We start from the raw sequence: 21236 nt of genomic DNA, 5'->3' as shown, positions 1-21236 counted from the left end.
AATAGATGCACTGAATGGATTTGAATGATGGTCGGTCTAGTTCCAGTGTTTCTGAGATTCAGTGAATGTCACATGAGTTTATGACTGTGGGTAACAAATGTAGTGCATCTTAAGTGTGTTGTTAAAAGGATGGTTTATCACAAATGCCTCCTCTTCTACATGCCCTGGAACAGAATTGTTTTGTAATGCTACACAACAGCAATTTTTGGAATGCTGGGAGTCAGATGACTCTCCATCAGTCCTCTTTATATCAACCCTTCCTTTGAATAGTGTTGCTGCTTATGTGATACTTTCTGCCTGTAGTTTGTCTTTTTTCCCCACAGTCAGGATGCTTGCTGAATGCAGGCTCTATCAATTGTATTTTTCTGTCCTCTTCACTCTTTTTGCCTAGGGAAATAAGCTTATCAAATCTTTCCTTCTATATTATTATTTTAGTCAAACAAAGAGAAGATATAGCAGTAGCTAAAGTGGTCATTATCTCTAAGTTTGTATCTTGCAATACTGAGACATCTGGAAATTATTTTGGCTCTCACAAGCATGCCCGGCTGAAGGACAGTACAGTTTATTATAGCTCTTGTGCCTGCTACCTTGTACTTAACAAAAAAACGTGATAATCCACAGAGTAATTATGTCTGTTGTTACCAGTAGGCCTGATCTCTGTGCCAGGCAACTGAGTAGAAACTGTTCTGAAGAACAGAATTGAGGGCATGTGATCAAACGTGATATACTGGGAAAGAGACAGCACAGCTTTTGCAGAGGGGAATCATGAACCTAAAATCTGTTGAAGTTCTTGGAAAGGACCGGTGAGCATGTGGGCAAGGGGGGTTGAATTGACATTGTTTAATTGCATTTACAAATGACATTTGATAAAGTCCCTGAAAAGCTTCTCAACAAAAATAAACTGGCCACGTGGCTGTCTTTCCTCTTACCCTTGAGCAAACAGCAGAGCAGGAAGCAGAGAGGAGGCGGCTGTGATGGGTTTGCGGAGGCAATCACCAGTGGAGCCTCGCGGGCCCGTGCTGCTCAGTGTGTGTACGACTGCGCTGGGAAATGAGGTGCAGAGCGAGGTGCCCAGATTGGGAGATGAGACTAAATCCCTGCGAGCACATGAAGAACAACAGCAAAGGAGTGTTGAGGGTCCTTGTACTGAGTAGTGAAGTGGTAAAATGTCAGATAAAATTGCATGGATGAAAATCTAACAGAATGCATCTGAAGGGAGAATTGTAATTTTACATGTGGTTCTTTTGATCTGACTGTCACGACATGTGAATAAGATCGTGGGGTTATAATGAGGGTTCTGTGGAAATGTCAGTGATCAGAAATAGTAAACTGAATCCTAGGAATTGTTAGGAAAGCAGGAGGAAAACAAAACTTAAAATTCTCCCATCTGTTCCTGGAATGCCGTGTGCAGTTCTGGTCCCAGTCATAACTCAAAAAAAAAAAAAAAAAAAAAAAAAAAAAAGCCACAGGGAGGGGAAGTGATGATGACCCAAGTTGTGAAAGGCTTTCTCTGTGAGGAAAATTACCTAGGCTACAGCTTTTTGCACTGGAAGAGGAAAGAGTGAAGAGGGATATCATACTGGAGCAGGAGAAAACTTTCTTTTACTGTTTTTCTGATGCTCCTTGGTTTTTCATTATGGGTGAACCCAGAGGGAATTACTGGACAAAATAATGACCAAAAAAATCATGGTTAAGCAAGAAATATGGAAAGTATTATCTGGTCAGGAAAGTCCTTCAACTGCAAACTATCAGAGTTTAGGAAGATTTATCTTCCAGTAAGGTATTGTTATGTATTTGTCTAGGCCTAAACTTACTCCCTAGCTATTTGCTATTGAAGACTATTGGAGACAGTGCTGGGTTAAACGGAACTTTGAAATAACAAGGTACTTACTGTTCCTCTTTCTTTACATCCAGTTTTGAGTATCACAATTCAGGAGGGAAACTGGGGAGAGTCCAGAAGAGAAAAATGAAAAACACTAAGTGTGGAACATAAAGTCTGAGGGCCTGTCTGTTAAAAAGGAAAAGACTAAGGTGAGGTATGTGATTCTTTGAATATGAAGAAGTTACCTGCGGGGGAAAGATTTTTCTTTCTGATTTTTTTTTTTTTCTGTGTGTACTCAGTCAGTGGAACAAGACTGTGTGTAAATTTCAGCACAGAGATTCTAATCAGATACTAAGGGAAAAAATTCCTAATGTCCAGGGCAGAGAAGTGTTGGAAGGCTGTCTGGTGAGCTGTGAAGTCTCCATTCATGGACCCTGCACCAACCAGGTTATGCAAATATCTGTCAGGGATGGCTGAAGAGGAGAGGGACCTGCTCTAAGACTATGTATTGGGCTCGAAAACTTGAAGTCTTTGACACTTACACAAGTCTGTGATTGACTGATTAATTTATTCTGGACCGTAGAGGTATTTCGTGTGTGTTAAAGTCATTGCTATGCCATGATTACTGGTTTGCAGTACTAAACACAACTGTTTATTATTCAGGGTGTGGTTTCAGGGGCGATGTGTCTGTTTGTTGCAAGTTTGATCATTTGCACACTGATTCTGGTAGTTAAAATCATTAAATCTTTTAAAATGAAGGAACTTATCTTCCTTTGTTTCTGCCTGCCCTCAGCAATTTTAGTGATGTGCTTGGAATGACCCTGAAACCTTTCAGAGACATTCACTAGAAGATATCCTGAATGTTGCCATGGGATTTGGGTGATTTGTGAAACCCTGATTAATATGACATTTTATCTGATACCCATCTCTAGGCAGCAATGTGTTCTCTATCTTGGAAGAGAAAAGGCATATGACAGAGGTGTGATCTGAATATGGGGCTTTGTTATTGTTAGCTTTGTTCTTTTCCATGCAGTACTGGGCAAATAACTGTCATTTCTTTGGTGACATTTTGGGGATTAGTAAATGATCAGAAAGTTGAGGGAAATGGTTAAGCTTTACAAATGCTTCTCTTAGAAACACACTTAACTGTAAAAGATGAAATCTCCTAAATCCAGAAGAGAACTTGTTTGTTTGTTTGTTTGTTTGCTTTTTCCTTTCTGAATATTTCATGTTATCTACTCCTCTATTTGAGAGGGGGATTTGATTTCAGTCTGTGTTAAATATTTGGCATCCACAAACTGGAATGCAGAGTATTTGATTCCAAATGATGATCACTTCAGTTTTCATCACATAAATGCTCATACCATACTAAGCTTTTGTTGAAACTTGGAATATTGTATCTTGGGATCCTCTGTGTTCGCTAGCATTTAAAAGCAAGCCAGACTCCTTTGAGATGGTGATATGATGGGATGGAGCTTGCTCATGCATACATCTCTGAAGCATGGCCCAGATAGATTTAGAGCCAATAATCTGAGTTTGAACATGCTCTTTGCACACTAGAGTCCTCTCCAGGAATAGTGGTGGCTGTGCTTTGAATGCTTGGCTTATGTTGTGCCTGAGAACCCAGAGTTGAGATTTTAAGAGGTTGTAATCCCTGGTGCATATCAGACCTCCTTCATGACAGTGGAAGAACTCACTGAAACCTATGTTTTCTCTCTGTTTCAGTATTTTCCTCCTGATCAGTTGCCTCCTGTTCCATTCATAACCATAACCTTCCCAAACTGTTGCACCCACAGCCTTGATAGGAATGGCAGGATGCAGGGCTGCCCATTTCAGAAGAGATGCCCTTTGGGTTCATAGTGTGTTGGGGAGGGGCTGTATGGCACAGGGATGTTTTGTTGTCTCTTGCTGAGGAGAGGGGAGGTGCAGGGGTGGCCAGTGGTCATGGTGGCCTATGACACCCCATCAAGTGGGTGAAACAGAGAGCCTTTCACTCCACCCTGAGTCCCATGATTCACTGAAACTTTTTGCTACTGCCAGCTCATCGCAGCACACTGCTGGAGACCCTGTACAGTCTAATAAAAGGAGATTATTTTTTTTTCTAAGGATCTTGCATTTATAAAAGACTGAATGATTTTTGATGCACTTTAAGACTGCACTTTTTGAAGTAGGGTAGCAACTCTAGAGGCTGATGCTGAAACAGAGTCCTACATCCTTTTGGTTTTGGTTGGGTTTTTTTAATCTACTCAAACAAGTGCACTTCCAAAGTTTTTCTACAGATATGCTTCACAATGAATTGGAGCTGTAGGTACCCGAGTATCTACTGCTAGTGCTTGGTGGCTGTGCTGTGTGTATGGCTGACCTGCATGGAAATAAAGGCATATGCAGTTTATGTATGTAGGTGAGGGAAATGCAATGGCTCATTATTTTCTCCACTCTGTGAATGGCGAGGAGCGCTGGTGGGGGGTGTTCTGGCTGCTGGTGTGCTGTGTTCCCTCCTGCACAGGTGTGGGGCCAGGTTTTGTTTCTGCTGCCTTAAAGCCAGGACTTGTGGCAGAGAGACAGCTGAGCTCCCACTGAAGAACACTCTGAAGGCTTGTCAAAAGCTCTTTTTTTTTTTTTTTTTTAAAAAAACCCCAAACCCAACAAAAAAACCCAAAAACATGAACTGTTCACACTGCATCTTTACTATTTCTGCTGTTTGTTCTAGTTCTCTGGGCTTTCAGCTAATATGAAGATGTTAGTGTAGTGAGTAGTTAATTATCCAGGCTGTCTGGGGTGCAGGAAGTGGAGGAGTGGTAGAGAATGGTTCAGTGCCAGCGTATTTCCTCAGTCAACACATTCTCTTCCCCTGCCCTTTCCCTGGTCCCAGAGCATTTCAGTGTTCCACTTTGTATTTGCAAACCTCCATCTGGAGCCAAGCAGCTGTCAGTGGAGCTTTTCACGCAAAAGAAATTGAAGAACTAGCAAGGCCACAAGAGCAGCTTTTGGAAATACATGGTTGGCTGGGCCCAGATGCCTGTGTAGGGGGAGGAAACCCAGAGAGATCAACTGAAGCATCCATCAAAGAGAGCAATGGAGGACATGGACAGGAGGATGGCAAGGAGGGACAAAGCTAATGGCTTTTATGTTATTTAGTTAAATGTAGGATTAAATTTGCTGCTGATGGAATTGCCATGGTATTAGCAGATTTAGGTTATTAGAAAGCATGGATCTGCTATAAACAGTAGGAAGTAAGGGTCTAATGTTTGTATTCATATATTGCTCATATATTTTCTTGCATTGGTTTATTTGTCACTCATCAATAGTTCTAGCAGGAGATCTGAGTCCACTTGCTTCTGGTAAGTGCCTGTGGAGATTGTGGTGGAGATCCAAATGATTGTTCCTGGAGGAGGGCAGTGTGCTCTTCCTTGTGTTGGAAGGAGGAAAGAAGCCATCTCCATGCATTGGTTCTCCTCTTCGCAGCAGGATCTAACACTTGCATTAGACCTGAAGCCCCTAGTTAGCCTGGTTTAAGGTTGGTGTGCATGTGGGAAGTTACTGAAGATAAGCAGAACTGGGAGATTTTTTGAAAGAATCTTGCTCACTTCTGAGAACTCTATGCAGGTTGGTCAGACTTGAATAGTCAATGTTGTTAAGCTTGCGGCACACAGAGATGAAAAAGACAAGTATTCTTCATTTGCAGATGCAACTTGCTGTGCAGATTGCTGAATGAGTGCTGAACTGTGAGAGAGACAGAGACTCTGTACCAGTTGCTAAATCAGCAAACCAACTTCAAACACACAAAAACTAAAATGGAAAATAAATTACCCAGCCTGACATTCCTCATGGGGCTTATATATTCTAAAAGACTCTAGCTCTTTAGGGAAGAGAGAAACATTAAAAACTTGAGTGCTGTCTCCTGTTTTGTGTGCAGAACTCTGGGATTTGAAGGAAGCATGGATGAAAGTTTTTTCTTGCTTCCCAAAAGGTGCTGTTTTCCCTTCCTTTGCCAAAATGCAGAATGTTTGCTCAGGTGACAGGATCAGTTAAAGTATAATCAATAACCAGTTAATATTTTACTCGCATTGTTTGACAAGATGTTGGATACCAACCAAGGCAATGAAACATGTAGTAAATGTAGCTGAAGAATTATACTCCAATAAATTTTAGATGAGCTTTATTTAACAATAAACTGTAAAAAAGCCCATTCCAATGAGAGAATGTGTTTTGTAGGCACTGTAAATGTTTCAGTGCCATTTTAAGAGATAAGTGTAGTACTTACGTTCTCACGTCTAAAACACACAATAAAACATGGCTGAAGACTAGGAACGCCTGTAGGGTTCAGATGTACAAGGTGTGTTATATAGCAGGTCCCAGCACCACCTTTATCTCTTGAATGTGAAAAGCTTGTAGGCTAATGGGTGTGATGTAAGGTACCTGTGATCACAAGGTTGCTAGATTTCAAGAGTTCTTGCAAGTGGTGAGCCACTGCAACAAATGTTGTCCTCCACAAGGGCAGGATCTTGGGGACATAGCTAATTCTGGCTGACAGAGGCCATATCAATACCATAGCCAGTGGCTGTATTTCAGAGCAGTTCTACCTGAAACACTATTAGTGTGTTTTACTGAACCTTTCAGAGTGTGTTTTGGGGACGGTAACTTCCAGGAGGTACCTGGCTTGCTTTATAGCTGGGGCAGACTGTTGGGATGGGTTCCTCCTCCTCCATCTGCAGCAGTTACAAGTTTTGTGTACTTTGCAGTACTGATAGTTTTTAGTGAGATGCTTTTAGAAGGACTATTTGCATTCCTGCATTCAAAACTTAACTTTGTTTCCTTCTTTTCTTAAAACCTTGGCCCTGTTCTCTCAATTGTCTGCCCCGAAAACAATGATACTTTTTTCCTCTTATGATCAAGTATCAAAATCATTTCAGTGTCTTTGTCCCTTCTGCTTGTAGAAGAGCTAGCATAAATCTGTAATTCAGTATTGTCACATCTCTTCTTCCCAGCCAGAAATGCATCTAAATAAAGCTTTAGTACGCTTCCAAGCTCAGAACTCACTCCTCCTAGCTCTTCATCTTATCAGCTCTCTCAAAACCCTGAGAGCTGTTTGATTTATTTTTTTCCCCCCCTCTGCGGGCTACCTGTAGGGCCTGGCCTTTGACTGCTGCGAGTCACGATGGCCATTCAAGCAGCTTCACATCCACCCAGAACTGCTACTCACCATCAGAACTTAAAATGATTAATGCATTTTAGGAGTAGTGTCTTTAGAAAATGTCTGCTTTTTCACTGAAATTCTGAAAATGTTTTGTGTAGACAAATCTCCACCTGGGAGTTAAAAGTTGATTTGTGTTGTCATAGTTGTGGATAGGCTGGGTTGCTGGAGTGACCTTTGCTGCTCTGGATGCACTGCTCCAGCCTCCCCCAAAAGCAGAGAGGATTGCTGCAGGGCGGAGTGCTGGTGGAGGTTCTGCAGCAGTCATGCAAAGCCACTGGAGGGGACAAGGGAGTATATTCTAATGAAAAACCAAACTGAAAAGAAACTCCCTAGAAGTTGGGGGTGGGGTGGGTGTGGGTGTGCAGGACTGTTTGTTTAGGGTTTTGTTTGTTTTTTTCGATTTTCCTTGTAATTTTTACATAAGAAAGACCCTTTTCTAAAAATTTGTGTGACTAGGTGGTAATACCTTCCTCTCATCTATGTATTTTAGGAATATGTATAAACATTCCTTTTTTTGGCTGCTTATGCAGGGACTACCTTGCTTGAATTTGTTTCATATTCAGGATAATATAGAGAAGTGCAAGTCACAAGCAGCACTCCGTTTCTAAAGTGGCTACTTTCATGTTGCACAGTGATAAAGCTCTGCTTAAAACAAAGTGGGGCCCTCCAAGCCTCTGTTAAGTCACTTAGATCTGAGATGATATCTCATATCATCAGTGTTTGTCTCTGCTGCCCAAGATAAAAGTTTGGAAGAACAAATTGAAAAATAAGTGAGCAATTTATTATATGAAGCAATACTTGTCTGTTGCCTTCCTTTGTAATTTATAGTTGTCAGGGTCTTTTTCAAAGTAGTACTGCAGCCTTTTTGCAAGTGTCTAAATCACTTACACTGACATACTCTGGTTTTCATACCATACATTTTCAGTATGTGCCTATTACTACATTAATTTGTATGATCTTCTAATTGAATTCAAGGATTTTGAAAAGCCTAGAGATAAAACTGATTAAAAAAGAAATGCATGATAAAAGGCTGGGCTGTTAGAATGGAATTTTTTTATTCCATCCAATGCTGAAGCTTTATAATTTGGAGAAGGAAATACATGTTTATCTCTTACTAGCTGCGGTAAGCATTCAGAATTGTGTGGCATGTGGGACTTCCACAAGTCTGAACTGTGTCTGCTTTTAGTCAATGGCAAAGAACCTGCAAGTTTGACAAAGCTTCTGGCTGGATATGTCCCACCTTCCTGGGAGCAGCGGAACTGTATAGGAACCTACAGGCTGGCAAGGCTTGTGTATCTTCTCAGGAAGTAGCTGAAGAGGTTTAGGTGAGCTCCTGGCTCCAGAGCACAGTGATTCTGGCTGTCTTATATGCTCTTGTTGATGCTTCATGTCTGCTGTTTTTGTGCTGGCACCACTGGCATCCTCTTGAGATGAACAGAGGTGATGCAGAAATTGCTGATTTCTTTGAAGACCATTTGTTATTTTAAGATTTGTCCCTGGCTAGTTCTGCCCACAGATTTGCTGCAATAGAAAAATCACATCACATTTCTGACTCCCATCTATTTTTTCTTCTTTGAGTTCAGTTGTTCTCCTCAAAAGTTAACTACTGGAAAAGCAAATTGCTCATGCCAAAACTCAGGAACAGAGAGTTCAGAAAATAACCTTACAACAGGAAACCTTTTTGCAGCTTTGTGGAAGAGGGATGTATTTTATGAGACTTTTAGCATAGCTGACTTCCTTCTGGGCTGTTTGCCTCAGGTACGTCCTTCAGCAATCCAAGCCAAAGGCTGTCCTTGAAGCAACTGCCTCTTTATGCATCTCTTCTCAGGAGAGCTGGGTGAAGCCCTTACTGTAAGCAAGTCTGCTCACACAGGCTCACTGCACAGCAGTCACAGAGTTCAGTTGCTTTTAGGCCTAAGAGGATTAATTTCCCTTTTGTTTTGCCTGTACGATAGATATTTGTAGACTCAGCAAACAAGCAATGCTTTTACTAGTCATGTGCTTTTGTGTTTTGTATTGATATTTGGAGGTGTACTTTGCATTTTTCTGGTAAAGACCCTTAAAGACCTTAATATTGTTCTTTTTCCTGTTTTCTTAATCCTAGATTCTTTCCCTTTATCTTAAGATGAACTGACTTTTTTTCTGACTCCTATCAGTGTAGTATTTAGATACATAAATCTAAATATAGACCCATTTTCTTATCTTAAACCCAAAAGCAACCAACCAACCAAAAACTAAAACCTCCCAAACCATGCCAAACGAAACCAACAGAAGTATTACCCATTCAGGATCAGGTCACTCCTCTTATGAAATAATCTAATTCAAAAGCTTTAATTAACTTCTAACTTTCCATTACTGTGCTTTCTCCCCAGCTAAAAGCTTTCCATTGAAGACCAGTGTGGATGTAATTCTGAAGGCTTACAAAGTGCTTTGCAGTATTCAGTTTATTAATAAAAGGAAGCACAGAGCAGCAGTGTCCTGCCAGACCGTGGTAGCTGTTCTCGTCTTACACAGCTGTGTGTTCCTGGTGTTAAAACTATATTTTTAGTTTTCCCTCAGAGGACTCCTCCCCCAGTTAAAAAAATGGCCTGTTCCTAGATAAAATAGGTAGGAAGCCTTGCTGTGGCTTCCCTGTCAGTTTGTTTCAGAATGACAATAGGTACGCCTGGGAGCTAGCATTTGAATAGTGAATGTCTTGCTTAAAATGCATAAGATGGAGATGTATACATTCCTCTCTAATTGCAGGAAATTGCAAATCTGGGCAAAAATTGGAATGCAGCTGCTTGTATAATTACATCTTCTGTCAGTTGCTATAGCTCAGCTTTACAACCTTTCTAAAATGCCTTCATAGTTTATGGTACAAATAATGTCCCCATTAATGCTACTTTGGGAACACCCCTTTCATTTATTTGCCAGCAGTTCCAAAGGCCTAAGATTTTTACTCTTGCTGAACTAATAACAAGTATTAGAAATCAGTAATTATATTAAGGTGAATTTTTACTTTAACTGTTATAATTATTGTAAAGCTACAATAAATTATTTGAGTTTCTTACTGTTGGTGGAATTTGGGTTTAGTAAGGAATACCTGTGCATGTACCTCAAACCAGTTTGATCTGCCTACAAGCATCAGGTTTTGAATATGTGCAAATGTTTCCATTTCATGGCCTTATGAAATAGAAGGTAATGGTAGTGGGTCCTGGGAAAGTTTTTTAGGTTATTGGCAATGAAGTTTTTCTATCTGCTACTGGTCATTAAATGCTAAGATACAGATTAAAATTCAGAGATTAATGAAATGTGTTGGCCCTACTTATACCACCATCACAGTTGTAAAATGTGGAAAGTTTGAAAAGGATTAAAGGAGAGGTAGTAAAGGAATATTTGTTCGGGTCTGTATGATAGGTGAGAAAAGTGTAATTTAACCAAGGCAAAGTTTTAGCTGGATCATGTTCTACAAGTTCTTAGAAGTGGAGTTTTGAGAGTGTAAGACTAGATGAAAGATGGTATAAAACAATCCAGTGACTGAGGCAAAACTCCCTGAAAAGGTGCATATTTTTAACCATAAATGTACTGCTGAGATAACTCAGTGATAAGGTAGTTTCTTTATCTGCTGGAGGCTATGTTTAAAAAAACAAAAGTATGTTTCTACAAGAGACCCTGTAGCCTACCAAAATGTAGTAGAACATTTCAGAAATTACTAGGTGAGATACTGTAGCCTGTGCTTTGTGGTAGGTTAGACTTATCAGTTTATTATGACTTTAAATCCATAAATGCATGAACATTGGTATTAAGTGGGCTATTTCAGAAGAACATCAAGTCTCTTTGTGTACAATCAAGGATCTCACAAGAAGAAAGAAATCTCATTTAGGCAAGACAGTGTGGGAAATGTTCAGCTATTAAAATAGAAAATAATGGTTTCTAGCTTTTTTAACTGGTTGCTCTTCAGTGTGTAGAAATTGCTGCAGAAAATTAAAAACCTTGAAAGCAAAGCAGCTTGATTCAATGAGACAAGTTTTATAGAGCTGCAGTACTAACTCTGTAACTTTCTTAGAGATTTGAAATTACATTTGGACAAGTTACTATAAGACATGAATTTGAAATTAGACTAAGGTATTTTTTTTATAGTGAAACACCTGCTTACTCAGTGTTATAGTGTTTCTAGAACAGCTGATTGCAGATACTGCTTTTGCTTTAACTCATGTTTTTGTTTGTATAAGCAGCAAATGCTTTTAGATGTTTTTCTGAAGTTGTGGGTCTTATTTATTTTCCTGGAAGTCACTGTTCAGCAAATGCTTGAACTTCATAGGCTCTGCAGGGTCTTGTGTCCCCACCCCACTCCCACCTTGCTCCATAGTTTTTCCCAAAAGTAGGAGCTGCAGGACTTGATTTTCTATCACTTATGCATTCACAGCATCCCTTGAAATGGTTCCTTTCTCTGCTTTGCTAAGGCTGAATAGGTCACTGTCTATAGCTAAGGAAGGAAAACATTTGTCATACACTTAAATTGTTCAAAAAAAAAAAGCAACTGTTTTTGTTAAAAGAAACTGTCCCTCTATCCAAATTATTATAATATTTGTTTGTTGTTAAAGAAGTGTAAAGCCCTCACCCTACTTATGTGTGACAAAGGTTTTATTTTTCTGCCTTTGGGGACACACAAGCACACAGAACACTTGGGTTATTATTAACTGTTCTGTTCTGCACAGAAAACAGTGAAAAACACAGAGAGCAACAGTCTTGGCTTGTTCAGTTCTTTCTATCTCTAATGATGTTTGAGACAAACTCTGCTTGGGCATCTTCTTTCACAGACAGACCATGGTGTGTGTTTTACGGTACTGCTCTGTGTGCAACAAGGTTCAGAATGTGTATTGTATGGCCAGGAAATTCTTGTATAAGAGCACAAAGAGACTGTGGATGGGTATTGTGGGATCCCTCTGACTATTTTTATTGTATTCCACTTCTATTTAATACTTACAGGTCTTTCTGCTATGCTTATAGTGGACTCTGCTTTTCCCCTCCCAAATGTATTGATACTTTGGCTTATTATTTCCTTTTGCTCTTTTCATTTGTACTTGGTACTGTTTATTCAGTGCTGACAAGGAGGGCTTTCTTATAAGTAGTCTGCAAATCCTTCTGTATCCTGTTTTCTGTATCCCAGATAGACTGTCAGCTGGGATTGCAGTTCTGCAAGGTTTTTCTTGGCGAGTTGGAGGGGGTGGTGGTGGAATAAATGCTAGATATAAACTGTAAGACAGCAAAAAGTATAAATAATCATCACTTATAAAGTGTTCAGTTGTGTACTGATTGAAGACAAGTGTTTGCAAGGTTCAGCCCTTAGACTGAGCTGGTTTCCAGTCTGGAAACTGAAAACTCCTAAACGAGCCTTAATTTGTAGTGCCTGGTTTCCAGCACTCAGCTGTCAGGATTTCTGTGAAGCATCCATGCTGGCTGGCTGTCTGTGAACGATGCCAATATCTCCATGATTATCCCACTTCTGGTTTTTACTTATAGATCTTTATAAGCTACACTTGTATGTTGAACAGGAGTCTGCTCAGTGTACATGGAGACTGAGAGCTCTGTACAGCTCCTCTAACGGGGGGAATATCTCTCAGTGTCTGTGCAAGGGATATTGCAATGAGCTGGGGGACTGTTCGGAGCCAGGCAGGTGAGTGCACTGTGTCTGACCTGGCAGGTCTTTTCTATTTCTGCAGTCTGGTGCCTCATTAATCATATGTTTCCAAGCATGTAATATTTCACTTCACCTTTTTCAACTCCCCAGGTACGGGGGGCCATCTTAGACGTGACAGCTTTAAGATAAAGCTTGGAAATGAGCTTCCTTTAGGAATAAAAAATTGTGCAAGTCAAATGCTGTTTGGTGTTTTCAGAGGAGCTAGATGAGCTTCTAGAAGGTGTTGAGTGATTATGCCCTGATAGCAAAGGCAGTACGACTTGGTGGCTTGAATATTGCATTCATTTATATTTCCTAATTTCCTAATTTCCTTTCACTCTCCAACCTGAAAAGACATGATCTGAGATTTTTCTGTTTGTTCCTTGTGAGTTGGAACACAAAGGAGCAGGTTGCACTGTGTCTTCCAGCAAAGACAGGCATTGCTGTTTGTAGTATATGTACAGAATGGCAAGAAAAATTTGTATTTCACGCTGTATGTACAGGGGGTCTTCTCCCTATTCATAAGAGAAATACAAGAGAGAATGAGCAGACAGATAGGACTGGAGGCAAAAAAGTACCATTTCTAAGCTTGTGCATTTTGTTTTTCTGAACAATACCATTATTATAACCATTTCTGCAAAACTCCTAGAATAATTTGAGGAGATTGTGATTTTAAAATAGTGACATGATTCAGGTCTTTTATCATCCACTTCAAAAGGAGCTCCAACAATTTGGTTTGCTGCTCCCTCCTCAAAGCTGGCAACAACATGATCATAAAATGGAAATACTCTTATGCTCGTGCCCCCCCTCCCTCTTCCTCAAAATAGACGTTTGGACCCTTCATTGCTGCTGCATTTTAAACTTCAACTCTAGCCAGTGGCTTCGTTCAAGTATGTAACTGAGAGGCAGCATTCATTTGCTTTCTGAGGCTTTCAGATTGCCATGTGAAGTTTTAACAAGTTGAAATGTTGACTTCCAGCATTTGGAAGATTGTCACTTTTGTTAGGTCGTTACTGAAAATGATTTAAATAACATGATGTCATTATCTAGATAACTTAGCATCTCTTTAGGATGTCTTGTATGTTGGTAAAATTCTCCAAATAATTTCACATCCAGCTTGCTTTTTAGCAGAAAAAGAACCATTTTGTGCATCATTTTTATTGCACTTTTCATTAGCGAGCTGTTAAAACTCAGAGAGATCAGCCTCTTGAGGGTGTTTCTGAGCCATGCGGAATGAGATATGAAGCTCATTACCAGCATGGTGCAGGCAAATGTGAGTGAGCTGAGGAAACCACAGCAGTAATTGGGAAGGGCTGGAAGGTCTTCTCTTCGAGGAGAGATCAAATATGCTGAATGTGTAGGTTATCCATGCAGTTGATAGAAGTAGACCTCCACAAGATGGGCAACTGAGAGTCTGGGACTGTCTACATGACAAATTGGAACACATCCAGAGGAGGTGAATCTGGATGTTAACTGTTCTGGCATCAGAACAGTGGAACGTGTGAAGAAACTGGAAGGCAGCTTATTTAAAATGTGTGACACATTACCTTTCCCATGATTTACCCACTGAACTCATCCCTATAAAATTTATTCAAAGCAAGAAGATTCCCAGGACTTAAAACAGCTGAGATAGCTGTCTGGATAAAAAGGACAACTGGTAGTATTTTAGGTTAGAAGAGATTTCAGAGAAGGAAGGGGAAGGATGTGCTGGGGAAGTTAATTGTGTGTAGGTGTTTGCAGGCTTGACATCTCTTCTGTTCATCACTGCTTCAATTAATCTTCCACAGTGGGGACTGAGCTGAGCTCCCGCTCAGCCTGTTTCTTGGATGTGCCTCACCTCGCTGACCCTTTCCCTGTGCATGTGGCAGCCTCCTGGACTGGGCCCGCCCTTTTCTACTTTGACTTGGCCATTTTCCTCAGTCAGACCTCAGAGGCCTGAAAGTTTTCAGAAATGCAGTATCAGTGATGGTGCTCTCCCTGGGGGGGATAGGAAATCCTTTCCACCTTAGATGGATATTCTGCCTGGCTTAATTCTGCAACATCAGGAATTAGAGGCTGCCTGTCTCTGCCCATCCTCCAGCTGATGTTGAAGAGATCACTTTTATTCTGGTGCTTCTCCCTTTGACTATTTGTGCATGTGAATTGCCAGCACACTGTAACCCTTTGCACTGTGCCAGGCTTGGGAGGGCAGCACAGGCTGTCTTGTCACTTCAGTCCCTTTTCAGTCTGTGATCTAAGATGCAATACTCCTATCTGCAACTACACTAGCTCATTGGCTTCTCCTTAGAACATGAAAATTACTATAGTTTTCTCTTTAGCTTTTAGTTATTAATACCTTTTGAAAACCTACAGTGGTCTCATGGAAGACTTAAGTTATTTTAAAGGAAACCGTCTGGGAGCACTTGGGGCAGTTTGGCCACTATCCTGTCCTAAGAAGTGGTCGGTGACATGGTGAGGCAAAGAGCTAGAAGGAACCCAGCAAGAGTACTTGCCTCAGTGTACACTCGTGACATCTATCTGCAGTCCTTGTAGAGCTGGTGTGGACACACGCTGCCATGGGAGGCTCCTGCTAGTTTATCATGGTCTTGGGAGTGTGAAACCTACTAGGGCATGTGAAGTGTTCAGAGGGACAGCATGCTTCCAAGACTCAGTTACAGTGTCTGTGAGTGACTGCTCTGTTGTGCTGTTATGAACAGTTAACCAGATCAGTACTCACTGCACAGCAGGACATGTGTCAGTTTGAAGATGCTGGTTCCTCATCAGCTGATTCTATCTATGTTTGGCATGGCTTTTCTCAAAATCCCTTTGGGATGAGGGTGGTTCTGTAAAAGTGGAAACGATGATTATCATGTTGTTGTGTTTATTTGGAGAGGATGTGCAGCAGTTGTCAGACAGCACTATGTACCTAATTGGGAATTCAACTTCCAGCTGGTAGATTGAGACTGAAAGGCAGAGCTGTGGGATAGAGATGGGCAGGCACAAAATGCTGAGGCTCCTAATCTTTTACAATATGTTTGTTTAATACAAAGTGGTCTGCTGAGATTGTAGAATAATCATTGTGTGCAGACTAATGGGAGCCTGCAAGCTGTTAAAGAGCATCAATTAACCATACAGGAGGAGGTTATTGAGTGTTTTCACAAGCCTTGAGGATGTGAAGAGTAAAGAATATTACTCGAAGGTAACCCTCAGAGATTTTTAGCTATTGAAGTCTACAAACTGCAGCAAGAGTATTTGTGGATATGGTTGCAGAGCTTACCAGGAAGAACAATGGAAAAAAAGTCATGCTAGCTTTTCAACTCCAGATTGTGCTGATACAAAATAAATAGTGCTTTGCTAAACTTGTTCTCTTATTTCATATTCGTTATTTTGAAAATTTTGCCTGTTAAATTTATCTAATGTTGTCCCAGGAAATATTGGTCTTTTTTACAGAAGAGAGCATGTGCAGTGACCTGATACTCAGATGTCAGAATTTGTTCTGCTTCCCTGAATGCCTAACTGTAAGGCTGTTGTCCTTGTCCTTACATCTGCTCTTGCTTCAGTGTAGTAATTCCTATTCCCGCTATTGCTATGAGTTAAAACTCAGTGCACTTAGTGCTGAGAGGAGCGTGTGCTTCCATCATGTACCTTGCACAATGGATAATAAAATTCTCCAATTTTGGCTGGTGGAGAGTATGAAAATGTATGTTTCATTAGGAATACTTTTATACAGCCCTACTAGTATTCTGCCTGAGTTTAATGCAAAAAATAAATAATGTTTTGTGGGCTCTGTTTGATCAGTGATTTTTTTCTTTGTAAGTAATGGGAAATTTTTCCCATCCTGGATTCCAGTGTTAAATCCACTTTGTGTAAACACTATTTTTCATTTATGCATTGGCAGTAGAGAGACCAGATAACACTGAAATTTTTTTTTTCTGTTTCTTCTAAAGTGGTGTTAGAAAACTGAAACTCAGATATTCTTTTCGCCAACAGCAAGAGATGTCCTGGGTTTACTTGGGCATTATTATAAAGAGGGACCCTTGGTTCTCAGACAAGGGCAAAGATAGGCTTCTCTCAGCTCTATTCAAATGCTTTAATCAACAGAGGTCTCCTTTAACAGATGGTTCTACATTGATAAAGCCTTTAACGTGTTAGGAAGAATTCAGAGGCATTTACTCCTTTTCTGATTTTATTGATTTTCCTAATCTTTTTTGAGCGGGGGGAAGGGGGAGAATAACGCATCAGAAGACTATGGAGAGGATTAATTTCTTGGCTGCAAAGCTTATGAAGATATTCTGGTGAACGACTTGGGATAAATGAGTGAAGTCCTGGTGAAGTTGGTGTCAGCGGGGAAATTTAACTGCAACTGCAGCCCTCCTGCCTACAATGTTTCTCACTGTAAGAGAATGAAACCTTGACCCCCTCTCTGTCAAAAGCTTCTGAATTTGTTTCAGTAATGAAGCCCACCCTACTGATCTGTGGAAAAAATCCTTTTTTCTCCAGATATGGCAGCTGGTTTAACCCTGTGTACTTGTAGCTTGGCAGTGGCAAAGGCGAGGGGTCTTTGCTACCTCAAGACTTTTACCCTTGCAGCTAGTGCTGCTTTAGGCTCTGACTGATCTCTGGTGCTTCAGGGAGATTCCTTGACTTTACAGGGAATTTGACAAAGCCCTAATATGTGAGATATCAATATCTTAATGCAGATTTGCAGATTTAAAACCCCAAGGAGTTGTTCAGCTTCACCCGTGGCCAGGGAAGGGGAGGGGTTGCAGAGCAGTTTCAAGGCTGGAAGGGGGTATCATTAGCACTGAGCTTGACCTGAGCTGAGCTTTGGCCAAAGGATTCATCCCTGGAGCTGCAATGAAGCATTTCATGGTTCATTATCCTCACAGTAGGAAACAATGTCTTATTCTGAAGCTGAATATCTAACTCAAATTTTCATCCATTTGATCTACTTACAGCTTTGTCAGCAAAGTCTGGTCTCTCACCACTTTCTTTTCCACTTTCTTTTAGGATCTAAACCAAATTATATATCCGTCTCCATGAATGGAATAGTTTGAGCTCTAGAAGTTTCATACTATAACGCTTGTCTGTGAGTCATTGGGTGACCTGCCTTTGAATCCTACTCTCTGTTTCCCTGTGGGTTTTTTTGAAGCGTGAACTTCAGAACTGTGCACCAGTTCCAGGAGAGCTCTGGGGTTTGAGCAGGTTGCAGAGGCAGCGTTGTTTTTCTGAAACTTTGCTGCTTTTTGGTCTGAGCTGATTTGGCAGGTTGTTGCTATAGCAGAAATAGAAAATGCCATTGGACCACAAACTGTTTCCCTGAAGGCCTTAGCAAGGTACCTCTTTTTATGGATGTTTCTCCACCGACAACTAAATTTTGAGATGAGTCACTGAATTTGTTTAGTCTACTAATAAAATTGTCAAGGCAATTACCATCTTGCAAGTTCTTCATATCAAATTGTTAGAGAACATTAAATCAAATGCTTTTGAGAAATCCTGGTATATACAATTGCTTTTATCATTCAGTCTGTGATTCTGTCACAAGAAAAGCTTTGTTTTATTTGGCCTATCTTCAGTGAAAGTGTGCTGCCTGGTACTCATTTTGGTCTTAGCCTCCACTTCTTTGTCTCTACTCCATTATTTTCCTTTTCCTATTTGTTACCCCGTAATGAGAACTGAGAATTAAGGAATTTCAAGTTTACAGGTGTCATCCCTACTTTTTAGCATTGCCAAGTACAGAAAGCATTCGCAAACTGAAATAATACTGTTAGTCACGAGGCAATTAATCTGTTATGACAACGTGGTTGCTTAAAGCACAATGGTGATGAAGGTCACTCTGCTGGGTCTCCCTTTTTGCTTTGTGTGTTTTGCTCAAGTCAAACCACCCACTCAGTAAGACAGAAGTGTGCAGAGCCCTTGTGTATTAGTCATCAGTGGAGGGGCTGCTAGACTGTGAATCTGCAAACAAATGATTGCAGACAGCTTTTTGGTCACTGAGGCTGCTACCTCTGATAGAAAGCATGTTAGCTTAATTCAGTTTTCTCTGCCATGCACTTGGGTTTACACTTAGAGCTGGCTCTGTTCTCTTTGGTACATCCTAGTCCAAACATCACATTTTGTGTTGTTTCTTGGCAGGAGTTATTTTTTTACAGACATATACCATACTCTTTTCTTTTCTTTTCCTTTTTTTTTGTTCTCTCTACAGGTGAAAACAGGAGGGGAAGACCTGCAGACGGAGGAGTTCTCTGTTGCTGCTAGAAAGATACAGGAAAGTGTTGAACTAAAACTACTAGATCTTACATACCTTTGTGCTGAAAAAAAAAATAAAATGCACGGTTCGTGCAGGCTGGTGTTCCGAAGCAAACATCCAGCCAGCAAAACGGGCTTTGAGAGGTCTATATTCAAGGAGCATGTTTCAGCTGTCAGTGCTACAGAGGTGATCAGAGAACTACAGATGAGAGAGGCCAGCCTGGATAGAGAGCTGAAGCAGCTGCGGGAAGAGTGCAGGCAGAGGCTGGATAAAATTGCAGAAGGGTTGGATGGAGTGATTTGTATCTCCCCTTGAAGAGATAAAGTTGGACTGAGAAGAGCAAAGGAATAGATTGACTTGATCAGAACACATTGTGCAGCTTGGCATGGGGGAGTGCAAGGTGAGGAACCAAATGTAATTTCTATTTTTTAAGCCTGGGAATCAACTTTTGACTGCTTTGTGACTTGCACAGGGGCCATAACCTTGGTGGTTCTCTCTGCAGCCCCTTTATTGCTAACCTTGCCAATTAAATTCTGCAGCAGGCCTTGGTGGGAGTGTGTGTGTATATCTCCCTTTTATCTTTCAAATTTCTAATTCTTCTACCAAGCACTGGGCTCTTTTACAGTGCTCAGCTGCTAGGCACATCATATACTGAGGCTGTGCTTTGAAGTACTAATTGCATTCAATATTTTCCAGCAAATGGAAGAGTTCATTAGTCAGAAAAATCCAGGTATAGGAGAACGTGCAAAGTACCAAGGCTTAGAGAGATTGGAAATGTTCAAGAAAGTGTGCTAGTTTAATTCAGCTGGTTTGCATATTTGCGGCAGCTATAATGTAGTCACCATAAGGAAAAACAAAGGCCTAATAATAAATAAAGCAGCACACTGATTTCATTTACTGGTGTGATGCACTTGAAGTAATTGGGTTCTCAAAGAGAACAAACTAGAAACCCATTCCACCGATTTATGACTCACAATGAGAGAATGTATGGATCTGCTGTAGGAAGTTTCTGTAAAACAGAAATATGACCCTCACTTCCAAGCTTGAGGAGTCTCCAGGCTCTGTCTCCAGAGGCTTTTTCCACTGGAACATGTAAATGTTTTTCACTTGGCCTTCATCTCCTACCATTTTCTGTTCTGCTTTCACAAGGAGTATTTTTACATTCTAGTTGTACACTTTCAGAAATAAATACATTAAAAAAACCCAAAACAAAACAGTTTGCTTTTCATTTGTGAATTCTATCAGCAATGGGGTTTCCTCTGTCTGGATTTCTGTCTACTACGCCACCTTGGTGTTGCTGATTACCAGCTGATCTTGGATCACTCAGCAGCCACATGTGAGGAACCTGAAGGCCCTCTTTCCAGGCGTCAGTATGATTGCTGCTCTGCAGGAGACCATGTGCGGGTGGGAACAGGTGAATGAGTCTCTGGGCTCCTGATTTCTGCTGCACTAAGTAAACTTAAGATGCTTCCAGACCCTGCTCATCTGCAGCACCCTTGTTGGTTCTGCAGTTTTTGCAGGAGTGGCAATGCAAATGTCAGTGGAGAGCTACAGCTGGAGGGATGCTTTGTCCTGGTTTCACCCAGTGGAATGCAGTATTGCTGGTAGGCCAGGAGTATACAAGCTCAGTTTAAGATAAGGCCAAGTTTCAGACAGAATTTCCTCTGCGTGAACCTGGTGGCTTGTCCAAAGCCCAAGTTTGAGCAAGGCTGGTGGGAAGTGCAGTTCCCAGCTAGAGCCTTCAACTCCTCCTACACCTATGTGCCAGCCCCAGGAGCAGGGGGTTTGTGTGCAGTGACCCAGGCAGTCAGTCACAACCAGTGTGCCTGCTGTCAGTGGGCACCAAGGTGACACAGTCCTGGAGCAGAAAACCCCAGTGGGCCAGTGAGATCCAGCCATCTTTGGGGCAGGTGCCTGGCCCCAGGCTGCTCCTCCTCGAAGCTCTGGCTTTAAAAAGCCAATCCACATTGCTCTGCTTTTCAAACCATCTCAGTAGGGGCCAGGAACTCAACTGTTTCAAGCTGGTACAACTTCAGGAGGGTGTTGGCTCTGGGGCTGCTGACACTCAGTGTACAAGAGGACTTACTCTGACAGGTTTCACAGAAAACCATGAATGGGGAAAGAAACAGTATATCCTAGAACTAACAAGAGTGGCAGCACCTGTCTATCTCTCCCTGAGCATTTTATATCCTCCTTCAGCTTTTATACAAAGGTACTTTCATACTGCTTCATATTTAGGTTTAAAACACTGCCCTCAAAAGATCCTTTGTCCTCCTGAGACTTTCAGCAGAGAAGAGTGAGCAAATATTCTTGAGCAAGGTGAGAG

At 41.1% G+C, this 21236-nt stretch overlaps 1 protein-coding gene across 1 annotated transcript in view; it reads left to right on the top strand.

Annotated features, from left to right (window-relative positions):
- TEDC1 (tubulin epsilon and delta complex 1) overlaps positions 1-20104 on the top strand; it is a 72611-nt gene extending 52507 nt beyond the window's left edge. Inside the window, exon 7 of the mRNA XM_026854284.1 lies at positions 18866-20104. Coding sequence (XP_026710085.1) covers positions 18866-19225 — 360 coding nt within the window. The 3' untranslated portion in view covers positions 19226-20104. The remainder of the gene's footprint in view (positions 1-18865) is intronic.
- Positions 20105-21236: the final 1132 nt, after the last annotated feature.

The sequence above is a fragment of the Athene cunicularia genome, assembly GCF_003259725.1.
Source record: "Athene cunicularia isolate RWA chromosome 8 unlocalized genomic scaffold, athCun1 chr8_part1, whole genome shotgun sequence".
Lineage (NCBI taxonomy): Eukaryota > Metazoa > Chordata > Aves > Strigiformes > Strigidae > Athene > Athene cunicularia.
The sequence above is the reverse complement of the archived record's forward strand: the minus strand, read 5'-3'. Positions and strand labels throughout refer to the sequence as shown.